Source organism: Alternaria ventricosa, assembly GCF_023758065.1.
Source record: "Alternaria ventricosa strain BMP 2768 chromosome Unknown scaffold_3, whole genome shotgun sequence".
In the NCBI taxonomy this organism is placed as follows: domain Eukaryota; kingdom Fungi; phylum Ascomycota; class Dothideomycetes; order Pleosporales; family Pleosporaceae; genus Alternaria; species Alternaria ventricosa.
In genome coordinates this window covers 834,543-850,666 of record NW_026055683.1, presented here as the reverse complement: position 1 = coordinate 850,666, position 16,124 = coordinate 834,543, and the positions used below count along the sequence as shown (strand labels likewise).

At 54.4% G+C, this 16,124-nt stretch overlaps 4 protein-coding genes across 4 annotated transcripts; 2 read left to right on the top strand and 2 right to left on the bottom strand.

Annotated features, from left to right (window-relative positions):
* Positions 1–342: 342 nt before the first annotated feature.
* J4E93_002208 (uncharacterized protein) lies at positions 343–1,383 on the bottom strand (the record flags this gene model as incomplete). Its single annotated transcript, XM_049340155.1, has 2 exons — positions 343–996; positions 1,048–1,383. The coding sequence occupies 2 exons, from the start codon at positions 1,381–1,383 to the stop codon at positions 343–345; spliced, it is 990 nt and encodes a 329-aa protein (XP_049202477.1).
* Positions 1,384–4,570: 3,187 nt separating this feature from the next.
* Positions 4,571–8,331, bottom strand: J4E93_002207 (uncharacterized protein; the record flags this gene model as incomplete). Its single annotated transcript, XM_049340154.1, has 5 exons — positions 4,571–4,598; positions 4,757–5,027; positions 5,082–5,298; positions 5,348–7,630; positions 7,681–8,331. 5 exons carry the CDS (start codon positions 8,329–8,331, stop codon positions 4,571–4,573), a joined length of 3,450 nt encoding a protein of 1,149 aa, XP_049202476.1.
* Positions 8,332–11,550: 3,219 nt separating this feature from the next.
* Positions 11,551–14,315, top strand: J4E93_002206 (uncharacterized protein; the record flags this gene model as incomplete). Its single annotated transcript, XM_049340153.1, has 6 exons — positions 11,551–11,574; positions 11,667–11,726; positions 11,884–11,903; positions 11,955–13,071; positions 13,119–14,116; positions 14,168–14,315. The coding sequence occupies 6 exons, from the start codon at positions 11,551–11,553 to the stop codon at positions 14,313–14,315; spliced, it is 2,367 nt and encodes a 788-aa protein (XP_049202475.1).
* A 968-nt stretch (positions 14,316–15,283) lies between these two features.
* Positions 15,284–16,030, top strand: J4E93_002205 (uncharacterized protein; the record flags this gene model as incomplete). Its single annotated transcript, XM_049340152.1, has 2 exons — positions 15,284–15,584; positions 15,660–16,030. The coding sequence occupies 2 exons, from the start codon at positions 15,284–15,286 to the stop codon at positions 16,028–16,030; spliced, it is 672 nt and encodes a 223-aa protein (XP_049202474.1).
* Positions 16,031–16,124: the final 94 nt, after the last annotated feature.

Sequence of the window (16,124 nt, the reverse complement as noted above, 5' to 3'; positions counted from 1 at the left end):
GCCGCTGCTGGACCAGGGCAGAAGGCGTAGGCAAAGGGACTGGCTGCGCAGAACCCCCTGGGAAAGGTATATACAAGAAGAGAAAATATAAAAGAGTAAAGACACTATAGGCGGTGCTGCGCCATGAGTATGTTGCTGAATCAAAGAAAGGGTGAGGCGGTGCGAAGACGAGCCCGTGTAGAAGTCGAAGTGAAAAGTGCAAATCGGACTGCAGTAGTCGTATTACTCCAAGAACGCTGTAGAAGTGGTCGTATGCTCGTAAGAGTTCCCAGCCCATGAACCCAGATATAGGGAACAAGCGCTTGTGAGAGGAAGCGGTATTAACTGTCCTGATAGTGTTTATTACGCCAGCGTTAAGCTGAGAAGTGTGACGAATAATGGGACCACGATCGATAATGACTGCGCTCCGAATATGCTGGTCGCGCTGCCGGTGTATGTTGTTTGACCGGGTGTCATGTCGTCTCCATCTTGCGAGAAGAAGTAGGTCTTCGCTGCCTCGGGTCCTTTGCTCTGATCCGGTGGGCTCATCTGGTTGGGAATAGCGCAGACCTTGGCTGGGTCATATGTCGGGCAACGCTTCTTGTAGTCGTTTTGTGAGCGCTCGGTGTCGGTCGAGTTGAAGTATGACTTCATGTACGAGATGGTCATGACGGTGTCGCGATCCGGGGGTCCAGCAGACCATGATGGGTCACCGTTGCTCCAGTGGTTCAGGAAGATGCCGCCGCTCTCCGTGGGAATGTTCTCGGTCATCTCGTGGAGGAATACACCATCGACGTAAAAGGCGACGCGGTTAGGGGTCCAGTCGAAACGGTACTCGTGAAACAGTTCGTCCGGACGGAAAGGGAGAGCCTTGACTTCGAAGCCGTTTGTTCCTTGAGCAGCGTAGCCGTGCGTAACGGATTCCGGGCTTTGGAGAACGAGGTTTACGGCGCCTTGGGAGTTGTTGAACTGGTGAGAAAGGAATTCCATGTCAATTTCTTGCGAGTTGTTGTGGTACTGTGCTTGTTAGTCGCGTTTCAGACTGAAGAAGAGGGTGTGGGATCTTACGAAGAAGAAAGCGCCGCAAGTTCCCGAGGAGTTCGACAGTTTCATGCCGACACGAAAGCTTCCGAGTAGAGAGTCGTTGCGCATCGTGACAAGCTCGGCACCGCTAACGAGACCATCTTGATGGTCACCGCGTACCCACAACTCTAGTCCGGCATCACCGCCATGGTCCGCATCGCCCGACCAGCCTTTCTTGAACGGGTTTGTGACAATGTTGGTCAACTCCATACTCTTTCCAAAAGGCCCTCTAGCGTTCGTCGAAGTAACATTGTATTCCTGCGGCTGCCAGCCAACCTCTTTCAAGTCGTCGGTCGAAGTATGTAAGAAGTCATTTTCCATGAGCTCGGTAAAGACGGCATAGTTGGAGTCGCTTGTACTGTTAACGGAGTAGCCGCATTCGCAGGCAGCGTTGGCTGAATGAGGTTCACCGGTCAGCACGAGTTCACATTGGGAGTCGCAAGCGAGGAGCCGACTTACAGAAGCGGGACAAAGCGAGTAGTAGTAACGAGGACGTCGCGCCCCAAGTACTGCGGGACAACATGTTGAGAAGATTAGATTAGAAGCGAGTGACTGTAAAGGTAGACCCTTTGCGACGGCGGAAAAGAAAAGTGGTAAAGAGCGTGCGAGGCGGGAGTCGGGTGGTTGATGTGCAGCCGGCCAAAAGTAAAAGAGGTCGGACGGCTGATGTTTGGCAGCGCAGTGGCCGATGATGAACTGCTGGGCCCTCTGGTGCAGAAAGGCAAAGTCCGGCACGCACGCCCAAAGCAGCGCAATTACGGACGCAGGAACCACTCACGTCGCCCTTGGGGTCTGGGCACCTCCGCTATTTTCCTCAGGGATCGCCCGTTAATGCCACCGAAATAACGTGTACGAGGTAACTTTGTGGGCCGCCAGGAATGTCCAAGTCCGGGCTAAGAGACGTAGCGCACGTCTAAGCTGCTGCTCCAGCGCGGAGTGTCAATAGCTGCGGCGTATCGTATGCAGGAACCGGCTTTGGTCAGCTGGTCGCTATGGCTGGGACGTGGTGGCTGACTGGGAGAACTACGATGAACGCTGGAGGCGGCTGGTGAGAAGACAGGACGACCTCCGCGCGACTCCATTCGCGCCTCCTCCGTGCCCGTCTGTCAACGCTGCTGTCACCCACGCTGGGAGGCGCGATAACACATGCACCATCCCTCGAACCCCTCAGGCTCTCGGAGCCACAGAGCCCATCGACTGGCCAGCGTTCACCACAGCCGTCGCACTACCTCGCCCTCCTTGATTGGCCACTGCCCTGTTTCTGTCCATTCACCATCGAGATCGCACCCAGCAGCACATCTTGTGATTATATCCGGGCTGGCATAGTCGCAATGCCTCCTGGATGCTTTGCTACGTGCGTCGCAAAACTCCTATTCCAGTTTTTAGAGACAAGGCACCCCCACTGCAGCCGTCCTAGACGAGTAACAGCTCACGAGCGCCATGCATCCTCTGCATCCTTTCAAGTCTTTTCCGCTCTTAGTGACAGCCTCGGGGAAAAGCGAGCGTATGGCAGACCAGAGAAAACGCCCCTGCCGCGCCGTTGCTGTGCACGCCTGATTACAGGGTAACGCAATGCCTGCGAGTGCAGCAAGAAATTACCCATCGCTATCAAGCGAGCAGCAGGGGGTACGACGCTCTGGCCGCATCGATGATTACAATCTCAACCTTCTGCTTGACGAGGTGCCATGACGATGCGCACGCGCGACTTATCCATAACGAAAAACAGGGCCCATTCATACTCGTGAAGATGTGCATCTGATTTTGTTTATTGTTGGTCACCCGAAGTGATAGGCGCCGAAGCAACGCAACACCCCTATTCCCCATTCCGGCAGACCTCGGATCCCACAACCCACAACACCAAGGCCCAGCAACATCAGCAACCCGCCCAAGCTCTTGTCACCTTCTTCGCACAATCCCAAGTCCTGGCGACACATTGTCCACCTCGGCATTATGTCATAAGCCTTGTTGGCTGCACACTGCTCCGTGCGCCCACGTCTTCTGACAGGCCAGAAACACAAAAGCTGGGGTATGCTACCACAACGGCTGTCGTTCTTTTGGCCACTTTCCCTGGTCAGTAATCTCCCTCAGATTTGATGTGAGGGTGATCCTCGTCCGGCGTCACTCGGCAACGACCGCATTGGGTCATATCTAAGACGGCACGCTCCTGCCGAATTCTCATGGCGGCTGCGCATGCCATGGAAGGATGGAAGTCTGGGGCAATCATTCCATGAGGCCGTCGCTGGGCGCCTCGGTGATCGTTGCGGGGGTGAGGTTACTGTAGCGCCTGCCTCACCTCCGACATGTCTACCCGGTACCATGTTGCGCTGACCGTTGCAGTGGGTGCGCATTAGGAAGCAGCGTTCCTTAGCTCTGGATCAGAGTCACGATGGTCACGTCGGATGGACAACATTCCTGCGCGGAATCTGAAATTTCCGCGACAGGCGATCTTCCGATGAGGGACACGAGAGTCTCCATCCGCGAGCACTAAAGCGGCCTGACATGTTTGCACTGGGGTGCAAAGTTTGCGTTGCATCGTAAAGTGCTAGTGCTCATCCACGCGTGTCTGCGATGTGCGCTATCCGCGCCGACGATTAGATGATGCGGACTCTCTCAGTATTCTCCCAGGCAACACACAAGCCCAGACTGAGGTCTTGAAGCTAGGGCGAGTTGCTTTCATTCCTTCACACGCCGGTAGAAAGTATAGAGTAAAGTTCAAGGTGAGACACCGTGCAGCAGCGACGGAGAATGCCTCTTCATCTAATGGATCCCATCGCACGCACAACTAAACAAATGAACAACTCATCGCGGCACAAGTGAAGATCCCCACCTGACAGCCCTATCGTGAACTGGTGTTTTGTTCACCGTCACTTTCACGTCTGAGTCGCTCCGTTAGATCGGCACCCTAGCAAAGTCAGAGTCAGGGTCGACGGCGATACGAGGTGGAAAGAAACGCCGAGCAACCTTTGCCGCTCGTCCAATAAACAGACACGAGCCCTAGACTAACGAACAAGCTACAACACGAGAAAGCGTCCAGGAATATGCTTCATACGAGACCTGGGTCATGATACTAGACGTCTTCGCCACAATGGGTTGCAGACAGTGAATATAGAAATCGTAATCGCGTGTGAATTAGCTACGAACTGTAGATGCGCGCCAGCGACAAAAAGACATGCCGTTCCGCTACCTATGGAACAAGAAAGATTTTCCCAACCGCAAGCGCCCATCGTAATATCCCGTCCCATGAGCGGAGCTTACCGGTTCTTGCGAGACCCGAGAGAGAGGGAGGAAATTATACGCACCCGCGTGAAGCGTTCCGCTCTGCGCCAGTAGTAACCAAGGTGAAGATCAAAAGCCCAACTCGTTTCATTCCATCGTTAGGGGGGTGGGTAAAACCGAAAAGCAAACGCCGAATATCAAAAAACAACCAAAATACTCCAAAGATTCCTATGAGAAACAACAATGCTAGTGTTTCGTGCGGGGGGTATCATCGTCATCTGTCACAATCTCATCACAAGAATCCACTCTCGGAGAGAAGCCTAAAACGCCGTTAGCCCCATCTTCTCTCCAAAAGACGCATTCACATCCCCGCTTTGTCGCTGTGTCCTCCTCTTGAAGCGGGGGTTCGATTTGAGTTTTTTCTCTCTATCCTTCTAGCCCAGTTTTGGAACGATCAAAGGAGAAATAGGTAGTGTACCTTGCAATCTTTTCGTCCTCGCGTTCTCTTGGCTCGACGCTCAAACTCATCTCGTACATCTCGTGCACGTCGCCTGCAGACTGCATGTTGGTGAGGATGTAGTCTTGCAGCTCGGGCACGGGCTGTAGTGGGTAGGGCACGTTTTGGTATTGCTGGATGTCGCGGATCACTTCGGCCGTTTTGGCGCGCTTTGCGAAGTTGATGAGGTTTGTGCGCTTGATCAGCGATGGAATACCATCCTCGATAAAGGTCAAGTCGGTGAGATAGACACCTGGCCACATGGGTTAGCTGGTTCATGCAGGGATGCTGCTGGGGTAATACATACCAAAAAAGGGAATACAGGGAGGATTCGCTCGATGGAGCGTATCTCGGTACTCCGCAAAATTCTTGGTGCTACCCATGAGCTTGCGCATGCTTTCCAGGGTTGCCATAGAGCGCTGGTTGACGGCGCTCCAGGTCCTGTTCAAGCGGTGAATAGGTGCTGTTCCTAACGCTGAGATGATCGAGGTTAGTGTAGAAAAGTTGTTCAGTTGCCTGCATTTCTAGTTTGTGTTAGTAATGGATGTCGCATGCACGCGTTCGTTGACTTACATCTGCGACATTGACAAAGTGCTTGATGACGATCACTCTGCGCTTGACGTCTTGTTGTGTAAGAATCATCTGTGCGACCCAGTTCGTCAACTGGTTAGAGTGAAGGATAAGAGCCTTGACGTTTGCGGCCGGGTCAGGTTCACCGGGGGCAAGCTTCTTCTGCCATGTCTTGTTCAAGCACTCTGTTGGGCGAATCTTTCCGTATAGTCTTGATTCGATGATCGTGAGTTGTCGAGCAAACTCCGTCGCGTCAATGTCCAGGAACTTGAGCTTCTTCATGTGTTTGGGCAGAATAGGCTGCGGCGTTTGCGCACTCAAAGTGAGGACCAAGCGCTTTGTGGGCATATCTGGTCCTCGAGACCTTTGCTCCACCGATGTCATCAGTGGTGCCGCTCCAGGGGTGCTTGTTGTAGCAACATGGTCCTTCGCAAAATTGTACACCCGCTGGATCAGAATGCGCGCCTCCTCGTCATTGCCTTCCATCCAGTAATTGTCGAACCAACTCTTAAGAATATTGACCACTCGGAACCGGATTGGCTTTTGTTTCTTGTCTACCCAGTGTTGATAGTCCTCCTTGGCCAGTCCATGGGGTGGTTGTATGCTCCATCGTTTGACCAGCATCTCGAATAGCTCAGAAGCCGTGGTAAATGATCGATACGTAAGTAGGAAGGTGTTGTTGAATGCTGGATCGAGACGGTCGTGACGCGTCAGTTGCTCGACAAGACCAGCCAAAGTACCACCCTTCAGCTGTGGCGGTGCGGATTTGTGATCGTAAGAGATTTCGCCCTCATGGTCGAGCTTCAAGTACTCGGGGGTTTCTTCGATCGCCTGCTGTGGGATAACAGGAACTTCACCGAAGAAGTCCTTGAGCTTCTTGTTGCTGTTGGCTGATCGTACTGGCTCGATCTTGCCCTCGTCGACACCAAGAGGTGTCCCTGCACTGTACGTGTCTGCCTTGGGAATGTTGCCAAGCAAAGGTCTCTCTTGTCCAGATGGTCCTCGGGTATGGTTTGGTAGCTCGCTATCGGTGTTTCTCCTTGGGTCTGCACGGCTCACGATGTCGGACAGGGGAACTGTATCGGAAAGTTGTTGCAGCAGGCCGTATTGCTGGGTGCATGTCGACTCAAGATCTCGGACAACTGCTCGCACCGCATTGATGCGGTCCTCAAGTGAATCACCACGTAGTTCCGCCCACTCGTCTCCCAAGGGTGCTGCTACTCCTTGGCACGCAATCACAAGTTCAGATACGACGTCGTATGCCTTTTGTTTCTGAACACTGAATTCGCTGAGTTGTTGTCCGTGAGCATCTGGGTCGAGAGAAGCGAGGTTGATCTGTTCAATGGTCGAGATCCAGGGTCGGCACGCCTCCAACACCTTTCCTGCGGCACTGCATACGTGATCACCTATCGCTTGGTGTTTCCGATGTGATATAACTGGGTCTCGGACCATCAGTTGCTCATCCAATCGTCGGAGACTGGAAACGATCAAGCGCTTAACATCCTGCAGTCTCTCCAATACGCGCGAGTCAAGCTTGAGAGTTGGTTCAACGGAGGGTTCATAGTCGTCCTGATCAGAGTACATGGAAGTGTTGGAATCATGGGTGTCAGTTCCGTTATTTTGCCAGCTGCCTCCGGTGTTGTTGCCCACTACGAATCCAGGCACAAGACGGGGAATTTCCTCTCCGCGCTGCTGGCGTGCTACTTCGACAAAACCAAAGACTCCGTTGAGGACGCCCTCTGCTTCTTTCAGACACTTGGAATAGGAATCGGGGGGAGGAAAGTCGGAGGCAGCGATATGCGAAGACAGCACCAACTTGGAGAATCGCGACATGGTCTCGCGGAAGTGAGGGTACAAGGCCTTATTTGTAGATATGATAGAGGGGTTGCCGGAGTGGTTGTCCGTCGTCCCTGAACCAGCAGCGAGCAGTAACCGCAGGTGGTCCGAAATGTCCTCGGCGCGCTTCACAAACTCAGACCTGTCGCTATTGTTGATAGCCTGCTTGTAGCGCTCTATGGCACGGCGCATGTCCTCCACCATTCTATTCCAGGTGAGAGGAACCGGGCTCACGTCGTCGTAGAACTTGCGCGTCTGTGTGGTGGTGCCGTTCGACCCGCTTAGAGCTGGGCTGTTCGCAAAGGAGGTGGCTGTGGTGCCGGTGGGAGGCATGGTGGAAGAAGCTGCGAAGCTCATGCCGCTTTGGTCGTAGGACCTGCCAGGGTAGCCCGCGTTCATTGACTCCATCGAGGTTGCCGATGAGAGGCCATCGGACAAGCGCTGCCTGTGCTGTGGTACAGTGTCAGTACTCGCTCCACGTAGAGTAGCGCAAAACTTACGCGCGAGCGGAATGAGCCCTTCATGCCGGGGCCTTCCAAGTCGGACGCTGACGTCTCGTCGTCTGTGTCCTCCATGTGGTACCCGGAGCCTGACGCGAGCAGCTCAGCTGGCGGTCGCGACATGTCGGGTATGAAGACATCGGTGCGGTTGCGTGGGCCGCTCTCGTTCGCGGAAGGCGACTCGAGGGGCAGCTCCATTGTGCTGACGCCGGTCAGGGTGTTGAAGTAGAACAGCATGCCGTCTGGCGTCGCCTGGGGGATCCAGAACGCAGCCTCCTCCTCTTTGTTGTGCGGCACATTATTGCGCTCGAGGGGCAGGATGGTGTCGTTCCCGCCGCTCAGCGACTCCCCGTCCGACGTGTCGAACTCGCCGCCGCCCGTCGACCGCGTTTCATGGTCGTCGTCGGCGTCAATGCCGTCTCTGTCGCTCTCGATGTCCTCGCTCGGGCGCTGCACGACGGCGCAGTAGTTGCTCGGGAACCAGCCGCGGACACCGTGAATGACTCCGTCCCACCAGCCGCTCTCGAGCTGGGTAATAACCTGTATTATGTCGCCCGTCCGGAAGCTGAGAGATGTGCGGTCGTCTGCCTGGTAGTCATACAGGGCGCGCACATACATGCCGCCCGCGTCCGTGGTGCCGCTGAAGGACATGGTGGAAGCCCCGAATAGGCAGGTTCGCTGTAGAGTGTAGAAGGCGCGACCGGCGTGTGCGTGGAGGAAACAACAACAGTCCTCACGGGCGCGAATACCCCTCTGCTGCGACCCAGGGTTAAAGTAGACGCGGTCGCAATGTGGGCCGACTGTCTTATGGCCGGGGAGTTGCTTGATTGGAGAGGCGGGACCAGGCAATGAGGAGCTTGACGTTCGCGCTTAGCTGAGCCGACGCGAATCCAGCCTCGTAGCAAGCTCTCTCGTATGATTATGGTTGGGCAGAAGAATGAGTTCGAGCGAAAGAAACGCAACACCAGGTGTGCGTCGTGAGCGGTGGACCCTCTAGAGGGGACGCTGCTGTGCCAAACGTCACGTGTTGCGCTGGGGATAAAAGCAGCTAACAATGTGTCAAGAAGACCCGGACCCGTCCCTCAGTAGGATCATTCTCGGGATCCGCCAACATGCTACATATTGCTCTCTCATGCACATCTACCTGCCCTGCCGACCTGCAGCCGTTTGTGCATGTACTCAGTGTAGCCAGATGGTAAGCGACGATCCCGAGCGGGCACATCTCAATGAACCACGCCGCAGCTGTCAACGAGGCTGTCGTGGCTGTCTACACCGACCATGCATGCTATACATATGCCATTGATAATATGGCCCCACCGGGCCCTCATTGTGGTACGCAACAGCTATTGACGCCGCAGAGCCTGGCGATGCAGCGGGGACGGTCGACTTTCAGTCAGTTGTCATCTAGAACACTGCCTGACTCGTTACATATTCTCGGGCTTCTGCGCTATGAAACGTGGTCCTCCAGGATAGCGAGGACTTCCCTCCCGTTGCGGGCGGATGCCGGCGCATCGAGCATTGTGCGACCGTCTATCTTGCACCACCTGTAACATTTTGCATCTACCGTGCCTACGCATTTCGTTTGCACGGGATGCTACTCGATGCCCCACAACTCAGCGGGGGACCTTTGCTTGTTTGTGCTGCTACTTGTATGAGGCTTCAAATCTTGAGGACAGCAGGCAGTGGCTGAGGCGCCGCAATGCTACATCGTGATACTACAAAAGCATGCCTATATCACTGCAGCCGGCGCTGTGTTCCGCGGCCCTTTCGGCCATCTGGGTGAGAGCGGTGACTGACACGCGCATCTCATCGTGGAAGGTGTGATGGAAGCTCGGAATGATTATTGCGGATCTTAGTGGCCGATACCAGTCTCAAACTTGCTTGGTTTGTCGCGTGGAAGCGGAAAAGGCATTCCTGGGTTCTGCGACACTGGCTGGTGGGCCGGAGGATCAGCCATGAATTGATCAAGATCTTTGCTGTTCCCGAGACATGGGCATTGTTGAGAAATGAAGAGTTGCAGTTGTAGAAGAAGCTCAAACGAGGAACAGGATGCGATAGCTGCCGCGCTGCACGTGGGGGGCTGCAGCGACATGCCGTTCAGATGTCATCGATGCATCCGTTGAACCCAATGGGAGACTCGCTGCGTCCTGCAGGGCCGAAAGGGCGTACCTTTCACATGGGACTGGGCATGATGGCACGTCAATATACCGGCTTGAATTTGCAGCCACCATTCGTCTTCACTGAAATGAGCTAGATGTTTGCCTCGATCAAAATGAAATTACCTGACGGCGTAGGCGGATGAGTACGGCCCTGCCGCGTCCGTGAGCGCGCGGAAGGGCCATCCAGTGCCACTTGAAACCACCATCTGCTTCTAAAGCATTACGGCAAGCGTGCTAGCGCGGGGGGTTTCAGTGAAAAGTAAAGCCCCTCGCTGATACAGTGGTCAATGAGGGGCCGTTAGAGGGGTTGTAGAAGGCATGTGTAGCGGTGGCTTGTGTTCAGGAACGGTGAGGGTAAAAAGTTGTCATGGTAGCAAGAGCGTTTGCCAGGCCGCGACCGACGCTATAAGGTCCAGGATTATACGCGCTCCCCCGATTGAACGAAGACAAGCGGGGCATAATTTAGCGGGCTCTGCCACTTCCTGCTGACGGGAAGCTCGATCGTGTGTAGGTGTTGTCCCGAGCCGAAAGACCTCGGCCAGACGGGTCGGTGGAATCGGTGTGTCTGTCGACACACGCAAGAAGCACCGTGTTCGCGGCGTTGAATGTTCGTGTGAGCTCTGCAAGCTGTGGCAGTCTACTGCAGGTGTGGACCTGACTAAATGCCAGTGTGGGTCCGGGGAACGGGATCCTGGCCCGAAAGTATGGATAGAGTTCCAGAGGGCAGCCGACGATCGTCTTGAAATTACTCGTGGCACGACTTGCAAGTATCCTGGGCGTCATGTTGTGAAGGTGATTACCCCTCTGCAACCCCTTTTCCCGCGCCCTTCGTCATCGTGCAACACAGACCAGCCGCCCTGGAGGGAGGGGCGACGGATTGTTTGGTATTGAAAGCTGTTGCAAAGAACTGGCGCAGGCGTCCCTAGGTGGGAAGTGAGGCGGTGAGCCACTATCTGCATGGCCTGCATCTGATAACTGGCGGCCCACTACTCCTCCAAGAGTGTACTCGACCTTGTTCTTACCGCCACTTTGTCTGCTGGCCAGAGACTGACAGCGGGTGGTACGGCGAAACACGCTCGTTGAGGCTCTTGTGGGAGAACCATTGGACAGGCGGTTGCCATGTCGCACATCTGGGCCCAGAAGCATAATGGTTAGGGTTACCCCGGGATGTAAGAGTTCGTGATGATTATTGTAGTAGCAGAGGTTGTTGATGGCCTCGGTGTGTGATAGTCAAGAGAACATTGGGTGGTAGCGGGGTGCCTGCCACTGTTAACCAACTTACAAGCTCCCAGCTATACAAACACATAGCAGAGCCAGCAAAAGCATCGCAATTAATAGATGTTAGACACTGGGCAAGTCGCGTTAGATACACTAGCGTTCGTTCCCGCAAGCAAGGATGGCGGAATATGTATGGTGCTGGCTTGAAGGCTTGTGCGCCGCAGCGGCCGAGCCCTAGAGCCCCTCGCACTCGCCTTTCCAAGGTTCTGATGTCTCTCTTGAAGTCAACCCCCTTCCCCTCATCTCGCCTACAACAATAGCCATTATTGTTCCATCGTCGCACGCGTAGCCATCCGGTGCTGACGCCTACGACTTCCTCTCTTTTCTCTCACCGGCATTCCTTCGCAGCTTTTACGCGGGATGTAACGAGGCGCACAGCGATTCCAACCGCCCATCACACCCACCGCTCTAACACCCCGTTCCATCCATTGAGATGGCATCAAACTCTTCGCCCGCCGTGCGCAAGACAGGCGCGCCCGAAAAAAAATACAAATGTCGGCAGCACCCTGTACGAACGCTACGTGAGAACATCCACTGACCTCCGTCCAGGCCAGTTTTGCAACCGCGCTTTCAGCCGTAGCGAACATCGATCGCGACATGAACGCTCACGTACGTCAAAACTCCTGTCTTTTCCGTCGCGATGGAGCTTCGCCGAGCGGGGTAGCTGTTTACGCGTTCGCCCCGCGCGTACTGTTGTTGCTACCTGCCCCGCGTTTGTTGGAAAGATTGAAACTGACGTTTGCGACGACATGTAGACACCAAAGAGAGACCGTTTAAATGCGCCAAGTATGTTACCCTACACACGCATTATGGGAAATGCGCTGACTTCAATTTTAGGTGTCGCTCGACATTCGTACGTCGCGATCTCCTCCTACGACACGACCGCACCGTTCACGCGAAGGATGGTGGCGCGCCCCTCCCCAGCGAGCAGAAGCGCCGGACGAACACCAAGGCAGCCGAACAGAAACAAGCCACGGCCGAGAGCGCGACGACACTCGAGCGCATCGAAGCCGAGAACGATGCGATGCACGAGGATGAGGACCTCAACGCGGCGGCCATGTTGATGACCGACTTCCACCACAAGGCAATGGCGAGCCAAGAACCCGAGATGATCCCCGAGCACAACGAGCCCGTCATCTCGCCCACGGGCCCATCGATGATGGAGCCTGTCATCCCATACACTGCCCCTGGCCAGAACATGCTTCCGCAGATGCCGTGGCGAGACTCAATGGTGCCTCAATCCGAGCCCAAGTCGTCGCCCAACACCCACTCAGCTTTCAACAGCGCCAGCGCGCTCGGTTCGCACCCCCACCAGCTTCCACCCCTGATGGAGCGCACCATGTCTGGCAGCGACAGCCTCGCGCCTACCTTTTCAGCAATGAACGGCGGCAATGGATTGGGTACTCCGGGTGCCCTATCGCCCTACCCCTCCATGATGGGACCCGTATCACCAGTCGACTACCGCAAGTCGCCCGGTCCCAATCAGGCTCTGATGATGACTCGTGCCCCTCAGCTGGACTCTGAAGAGCAGTGTGCAAGGATTTACGAGAACATCAAGCAGTACGACAGTGAAAACTCCCTCTTGGAGACGTTCCACTTGCCCAGTCTGAACACGCTGAACCGCCTGTTGAAGACGTACTTCGATCTGTTCCACCACCATCTGCCTTTCTTGCACCCCGCCACCTTCAACCCCACCGAGGTGTCTGCCCCGCTATTGCTTGCTGTGCTATCGATAGGTGCTCTGTACATCTTTGACCAAGACCAAGCCTATATGCTGCACATCGGATCAAAGGTCCTAGTCAACCAGTTCCTCCAGAACAAGGAAAACTTCAGTTCCCGCAAATGCCCCTTGTGGACGATGCAGAGCACCCTGCTCAACATGATTTTCTCTAGCTGGAGTGGTGATCCGAAGGGCCTTGAGTGGGCTTGCTCGATTAAGAGTCTTCTTGCCAACGTACGTTCATGTGTGTCTTGCTCACAATCGCCACTAACACATCGTAGATGGTCGCTGGAAACCGATACGAGCTCAAGCTCCGATCTGATGCCCGTGATGGCGCTCAGCCAAACCACGAAGAATGGGTCGTCGACGAGCAATGCCGACGGACCTACTATGCAGTCTACATCTTCTTCGGCCTACTGACGCTCACCTACAACCATACTCCTGCAATGGGTTTCAATGAGTTCGACACCTTGGAGCTGCCTTCTTCAGAGTCGCTCTGGACCATGGAGGTTTCAGATGACGAAGCCTGGCGCGAGAGTCTGAGTGCCTCTAGGATCATCACGTTCCGCCAAGCGCATGACAATCTGTTCCAAGGCGAGACTGCTCGTTACAGTGCTTTCGCCACACGCGTCATGATCAACGCATTGTTCCTCGAAGTATGGTACCACAAGCGTAGCCCTGAAGCTCTCCAAGACGTAGTCACCGAGTACAAGCTTCGCCTGGCCCTGGAAACATGGGAGAAGTCGCTTGAGCTCTGCGAGCCTGAGACGGTCGTTGTCCAACTGAGCGCTCCACACAAGGGACATCCCCTCATTTTCAATGCCATGGCGCTCTACAGGAATACCAGGGCCCGACTCGTGGTCGATCTCAAATCCATCCAGGAAGCTCTCCGCTATCACGACTCCTACGAAGTAGCTGCTGCCATGACGAATGCCCGCGACAAGGTCCAGCGTTCACCAGAGATGATCAAGGTCATCCAGGAATGCTTCGATTGCATCGAGGTCGCTGCTGTACAAGGCATACGCTGGGTTGCTCGAACTTCCGCTACCAACTGGAGCATCGAGCATCCACTTACCGGTATGGATCTGATGGTCATCCTAACGCTGTGGCTCTACCGCCTGGAGCACGACGAAGAGCCAGCTACCGAGGAGGAGCTAGCCATGTACAACAAGCTGCGCAACTTGTTTGACGACGACTCTGTGGATGTCTACGGTGCAAAGCTGAGCTCCACTGTCGCGCGACTATGGGGCAGCATGATCGACGAGGTCGTCGTCTGGGGGTATGTAAATGCTTATCTATCTTTCAGTAACCTGGCACTAACGATATTTAGTATCACCAAACTCATGGGCGAAGCTTTTAAGCTACATTCGCAAGCACTTGTTGGCTACGAAGATGCCATGTCGTCTCGATCTGGATCCGCCACGCCATCAATGGCTGCTGGTGGTGTCCAAGTGCTCGAGATGCAGATGGCCTACTAAGCGAGAGACAGCTTCCGAAGGTGGCCGCGATCTTCCACGATCTTGTTTCCATCTCGCGTTGCTTTTACAGACTGTGGATTTCTTCCTATATTTCGTCCTCTCCTTGCACTTGGGAGCATGGCAAGGAGTTTGGCGTCCCCAGCATCGGTCTATGGTTTATTTCATTTCATTTCATTTTCATATTTTTCAAGATCGGGGTAATACGGCGCACAGGGCGGGTCTGGTCCAGATTCCTACACTCTCGAGCTCATGCTCTACTCATTTGGCATTCTTCTAATACCTCTCCCTCGCTCATACCCATCGGCATTCCTGGACTATTGAAGGCTGGCCCTAGGTGCGTTATTGCTTCACTTCGGTTCTGCTACTAGCGCTGCCTTTGTTGCATTCTTGCTAATATCTATTTCCTTTTGCCTGTACTTCGGTAATGCCTTTCCTTGGTGGCATTGGGCTCTTTCTTTACATATACCATAGTATGTCATGATTCGACTTCGCGGTGACGGAGATGGGAGATATTACGGTAGTGGATATGAGGTGAAGGTGTAAATCGGTCTCAAATAGTACTGTATGAATACGTCTTCTTATGCCATCATGACTTGAACGCAAATTAATCTATGCCTTGCTGTGATGATCGTGTTCTTTGCGAAGTTGAGCAAGGGAGAGAGTGATGCGGTTAGCTACGTAACAAGCTGACACAAGAAACGGTATTGTCATTGACAAAACTACGACCCGAGAGTGTTTCGCATGATAAAGAATCTGACGAGCTTCATGCATTCTTGGTGAAGTATGATGATACCTACATGCGCACTGCGCGCGAATGGAAAAGCCACTAGTCCATGTTGCACAGACCACCGCTAGCGCGATGAAGCTCCAAAATTTCGCGAAAACCGACTTCAGCACGACGCATTACCAGCCACCACATCTTCGCATTTCTAATTCCTACCCAAAACCTACAGTCGCTTATCCACACAATGTCGAAAGATATCGAAGAGAAGAGGCTGAAGAAGGACAAGAAGGACAAGAAGGAAAAGAAGGAAAAGCGCGCAGAGACAGACGGCGTGTCCAAGAGCAAAAAGGACAAGAAGGAGAAGAAGGTCAAGGGCGATGTCGAGATGGTAGACGCGCTCGAGGCTGAGCTCGAGAAGGAGCCAGAAGTCTCAATGGTCAACGTCGTGGACGGTGATGAGCCGCGCGGCGCGCTCGTTCCCTTTGCCTTCCCTCTCGCAGACAACGACAAGGAGGTCAAGAAGATCCTCAAGACCGTCAAGAAGTGTATGTTTCCCACTTCATATGTGTCAGCTTGTTGGCGCACTTGAAAGAACAAGACTGACTTTCATCCTGCTACAGCCGCCAAGTCCAAGACCCTCCGCCGCGGTGTGAAGGAAGTCGTAAAAGCGCTGCGCAAGTCCGCTGCTTCAGGCGCCGGATCCTCCCTCGACGACCCCAGCGCCATCGTTGTCATTGCCGCCGATATCTCGCCCATGGACGTCATTGCGCATATCCCCGTTCTCTGCGAAGACCACAACGTACCGTACATCTACATTAAGAGCCGCGCGCAGCTCGGCGAGGCAAGCGCAACAAAGCGACCCACCAGTGTGGTCATGATTGGCAAGGACAGGATGGGCAAGAAGGCCGGCGAGGGCGACGAGGAGTTCACCGAGGCATACGGAGAGCTGGTCAAGGTTGTTGGCAAGGCTGCTAAGACAGTCAAGAAGTGAGAGCAATGCGACAAGTGGAGAAGAAGGTGATCGACCGTGTGTCGAGTGTATTGTTCAAAAGGGAAATGAGGAGTCTGGCGTTTTTCACCCATGG